At 42.4% G+C, this 5,142-nt stretch overlaps 1 protein-coding gene across 1 annotated transcript; it reads left to right on the forward strand.

Annotated features, from left to right (window-relative positions):
• Positions 1–1,237: 1,237 nt before the first annotated feature.
• On the forward strand, positions 1,238–5,142 carry SOWAHA (sosondowah ankyrin repeat domain family member A). Its single transcript, XM_014059674.2, has one exon. It carries the CDS (start codon positions 1,418–1,420, stop codon positions 2,891–2,893), a length of 1,476 nt encoding a protein of 491 aa, XP_013915149.2. The 5' UTR covers positions 1,238–1,417; the 3' UTR covers positions 2,894–5,142.

Genomic DNA, 5,142 nt, shown 5'->3' on the forward strand with positions numbered 1-5,142 from the left:
ATAAGAAAGCTAAAAAGGAAACAAAAATCCCACAACACACCCTCTACAGCCAGATAAGCAGGGATGAATGCCAAAGAACCAGAAAATAATATCCTAATAGCAATAGCACTTAGGCTTATATACCACTTCAAAGTGCTTTACAGCCCTCTCTAAGAAGTTTACAGAATCAGCACATTTTCCCCAACAATCTGGGTCCTCCTTTTACCCACCTTGGAAGAATGGAAAGCTGAGTCAACCTTGAGCCTGATGAGATTCGAACTGCCAAATTGCAGGCAACCAGCAGTCAGCAGGAGGAGTCCGCAGTACTGCTCCCTAACCACTGTGCCACCATGGCTCAAGAACTACGAAGACGACCATGCCCCCACCAACACTGGCAGGGCAAGTGACCGTATACTGTATACAGGGAGCAAATCCCACATTCACTAGCACTAATGATGTTACCTAGTTAGGTAATGAAATGTCTTCAAGCAAGCAAGGAAGCACTGAGAACAGTTCAACCCTGAGCCACATACATATTCTCTTCTATTAGACAGCATGAGTTGGAGAGAGCACCAAGCTACGTAGGCCGTAGCTGTCATGGGCCATTCTTGGTTCAGACAGAGTCAAAGTGATAGGAGGAAGGGAGGAATGTGTGGCGCCAGCAGAAAGGATGTTTCTATATTATATTCACACATATATGCTCTTTTCTAGGAGGCTAGCATTTCCGACACTGCAGAGAGCTGCAGACCAACACTATCTTCCAGAGCATATTTCTATGTCAACAGAACTATTCTTCTTGTCAAGCCCACGCAGTGCCATATATTAAAAGGCATAAAAGAGAGCCGGGGAGTGCTTCAAAATAACTCGCTAACAGTCACTTTGCTCCCCTGAGCGGTCAATTTACCTGGACCGTACCAAGAGGGCTCCGCGCCCTGGGATGATGGTGGTGGTGAGGGATGGGATGATGGTAGTAGTGAAGAAAAACCAAAAGCACTGAAATAATCCCCCGATTTTTTTTGGTCCATTTATATTTCCCAAATCATGAGTGGGGAGGGGGGCGCTCTTCGTCTTAGTTTTGACGCACGTGGCGGGACGGAAGGCGGGAGACGCCTGTTGCTCGGGTAGGCAAAGCGGAGGCAGGACGATCTGCGGCTGCGCCTGGGGAGCCGCCTCCGGTTTCAGAAAAAAACGCGGCGTTCGAACTCAGGTGTGTCGCTCACTACAAATCCCAGCCGGCTCCGCGGCGGGAGGTTTTTGCCCCGCAATTTACCTCGTGCGTTCTCGGCCAGTTGGACAGGAGGGCGCCAGAGAGAGATTCCTCCACAGCCGAGGAAGCGGCGGCAGGTGACGGGAGCCTCCCGGGGAACGGTCACCGTCTCTCTCTCACACACACACTCCGTGGCTCTCACGCCCGTCGTCCTTCCTGGCCGTAGCTGTCATGGGTGAATTCTTGAACCAAGCCGCCCTGGTGGGCTTCCTTCGGGAACACGGCGGCAAGGTGCCCAACTCGCTGCTGCTCGGCCACTTCAAGCCGCTGATGGACGTGCCCAACGCCGCGCCGGAGGACCGAGCGGCTGTCCGCCAGCGCTTCGTCCGCTTGGTCAACAGCGTGGCGGTCGTGCAGGTCTCGCAGGGGATCAAGTTGGTCGTGCTCAAGAAAAGGCACCAGTTGGTCCCGGATTCCTCCGATGCGGAACCGACATCGATCGCCTTCGGGGATCTGTCCGACGAGGAAACAGAAGGCGCCGATTCTGGAGAGCCCGCTTGCCCTGCCAGCTTCGTGGCGCCTCTGAGCTCGCCTGGGGAGGAGGACTCTGAAGCGCATCGGACTATCCCTGTGAACCAGTTGAAGACCCTCTTTCAAAGGGGAGGCTCGGAAACCCTCAAAGTTCCCAGGGTCAAAGACCATTTGGCCCCCAAAGGTGCCTCCCCAAAGCCCTGCATGCTGCCGGTCCGCTCGGTGCCCCCTTCTAGCAACGCTAAGAGATCTGAGGAGTTGAGCCCTGAGCAAAACAGGATCCCAGTCCAAGAGGCTCTCCAAGTGGATCTCTCTGCCACCCTCCCGTCTACCTCCCCTCCTACTAAGAGGCCGCAGGTAAATGAAATGGGGCCCAAATCCTCTTCCCTTAGAAGGGGTACAAAACCACTAAAGGTGGGTGAGGAAGCTGACAGCACGGCTAGTGTGCCCTTGGAACCTGCTGAGCACCAGTGGGTGGTGAATGCCACAGCCGGCCAGTGGTCCCAGCAACTTCACGGCTTGCTGCTCACTGACTTGAATCTGGCGAGCAAAAGAGATTTCATGAGCGGCTTCACGGTTCTCCACTGGGCAGCTAAAAGTGGAAATTGCCAAACACTGAGCAAAGTCATAGAAATGGCTGAGAAAGGAGGTGTTCACATTGATGTAAATGCTAAGTCCTTCGGGGGTTATACTCCGCTCCATATTGCTGCTATCCACGGGCAGGAAGAAGTTATTGCCCAGCTGGTCAAAGTTTACAGTGCCAAAGTCAATTTAAGGGACTATAGTGGGAAGAAACCATTCCAGTACCTAAAAGGAGGTTCTTTTGCAGTCAGGCATCTCTTAAATGACCCTGGTCTTCACACCAACACTGGACAGAACCCTTCCACCAAGAAGAACATAAAAGTGGCTGCTTCTATCTTGAGTTCCACCAGCACCGTCCTGGGGCTTTTATCTGACGATATTGCCTTCTATGAATTGACCAAAGGCTTGAAGAAACCTGCTCCTGTCAATAAATTTCTTAACATAGCCACAGCCCCTAGGAGGAAGTTGAAGTCCCGAAGGGCTTTTTCTTCTTCTTTTTCTTCCTTGTCTCAGGCCCTGGAGGAGGAACAGAATGAAACTGCATCAAAACACAGGCCACTTTCAGATTTATTCTTTGGTCACTTACCTCACTGACATCAAGTAATATCAACATTTAATTAAGACTTGGGTAGATCTCGCATTTGCAGGAAAACATTTTGCTTTGTAGTTTTGAATGCGTTTCAATTTAAGCCTAATCTAAGGAGGAAAAAGAATTATAGGATGATGATTTAACTTGATAGTTGCTGCTTTCCAGCATTTGATAAGACATATTTTTTTCAACCAAATCTTCATTTATTAAATGTGAATTGTTGAAGTTTCATCTGAATTTTATCTATTAGGTGGGAGTTGTTGTTTTTCCAATGAAAGGTAAGATTTAGGTGCAAATTTCTATGAAAAGTTTAGTAAGGCAACAGTCCTGCAATACTTGAGAAAAAAAATCCTACTGAAATCAGTGGACAAACTTCTGAGTAAGCACTGATAGAATTAAGAATTGACATTATATATAAGATCATTTTATTTTGAAACAAAAATATATTTGATCCATGCATGCTGTTTTCAAAAGCCTCTTAAATGTCCTATTGTGGGAACAAAAATATTTTTTATCATTTCTTGGCATCCTATCATATTCCATTAAAGTAGATGTAACAAATTCATTTGTAGTAGCTGCCCTCTCCTAATGATGTGCCATTTATTAGGTTTGGAAAATGTTTTTTGTACAATAATTGAACAAGGCCCCATTTTATATCTATCTATTTTTCAGCTGATCTGATTTATGCAGTTGAAAAGAAAGCAACTGTAGTAAAACTATATTTTTGTTTACAATCTCAAACTTCAGACTGATACTTTTCCACTAACTTTTTAAAAATAAATTGGAAAAAGGAACATACATGGCTTTTGGTAGCCAGCTGAAGGTTAATTTATTTTATAAAAAATTAAAAGCTTCTATTGAATATGTTTATGCATTTACTATGTGTAGAATATGTAATGAATTATAAATTTGGCTCATGCCAACTTTAAAACAAAAAAGAAGCTTAATACTTCTACCTCACTGCAATAGTTACATAACTAGTTAAGACTTTTTATTTAGAAAAAGCATTACTATCCTAATTGCACAATTATTACCTTTAGTTGATAATACATTGACAGTTATAGTATTCTGTCCTGAAACATATGAAAATATAGTAAGAAAAATTCTATTTAGGAAATTTATTTTTACACAAGAAAGAATCAAAATGTAACAACTTAAGGGAGTTATTTTTATATTATTAATCGTATAAACATTCAAAGTAAATCTGTTTACAGGTTCAGCCTTAAAATTCATTCAGTATAGGATCTTAAATTTATTGTCAAATTCTCAACATCAAGTCCTTCTAGATTTGAAAATGCTTTGAAAGCCTTGTATAAATGAGATGGCAAGATCCTACTTTACAAATTGATGCATAGTCATTTTGTGTATATTGATTTAATACAGTTAATTACTCCGTGGAATTATATAAGGACTCTGAAACTAATATGAGTTTACAGGAAAGAACATCCCAAGTAAATTTTGTGCCTTTCTAATGCTGCTTGTACAATGTACAAGTGCTGTTATCACGATGGAATTTATTTTTATGTTTCTAAGCCAAAGCCAATTTAAATCTGAAAAATTTGCATTAACTGAGAACATGAAGTAACAAACGTGACAGTACAGTCTAGAGCTAAGAAAACCACTCACTGTAGTAACTGCAGTTAATAATTCAGCTACAAACAGAAATATAATTATTCCTGTTGGTACTATCATCTTTGGTAAGCAAAGACTTCCTTAACTAAATATCTGATTTGACTTTCAAAATGCATTCACAGATATATGACACATATTTCATGGAAGACATTTAAATACTTTAGAAAATGAATATATATAAACTAAAGCATAATTCCATAGGGGCATGCTTAAAAGCCAAATGATTTTTTAACTCCACACTTCTAATGCTGAATGGCAAAATATAAACTAATATATATTTGTAAACATGTAAATCTGACAAATTTAGCAAATGCACCTTGACTGGAATACAAGCATGCCTGAAAAATCCATGTAGTTTGGTTGGGAATATAGCAAGGTCAACAGCTTTAAAGAAACATCTCTTTCTCTGATGTAGTTTTCTTTAAAGCTGTCTTGAGTGCCATTGTTCTGCTATAACAAAATGGACAAACAGCATGTTTACAATAGTTTGGTTGTTTAATCCGCATTAGTAGTTTCAATTTTCAACTGTGGCATTTCATTGCACTATGAAACTCTTTTCAAGGTCAGTGGTTTTCAGAATGTTTCTGTTATGTCCTTGCATTAATAAAGACAGTGCTTCTTA

The sequence above is a fragment of the Thamnophis sirtalis genome, unplaced genomic scaffold, assembly GCF_051295495.1.
Source record: "Thamnophis sirtalis isolate CommonGarterSnake01/CBP01778 unplaced genomic scaffold, rThaSir2_p1.2 scaffold_3, whole genome shotgun sequence".
In the NCBI taxonomy this organism is placed as follows: Eukaryota; Metazoa; Chordata; class Lepidosauria; order Squamata; family Natricidae; genus Thamnophis; species Thamnophis sirtalis.

Coding starts and splice junctions, on each gene's coding strand:
- SOWAHA (XM_014059674.2), top strand. CDS start 1,418: ATGGGTGAATTCTTGAACCAAGCCGCCCTGGTGGGCTTCCTTCGGGAA.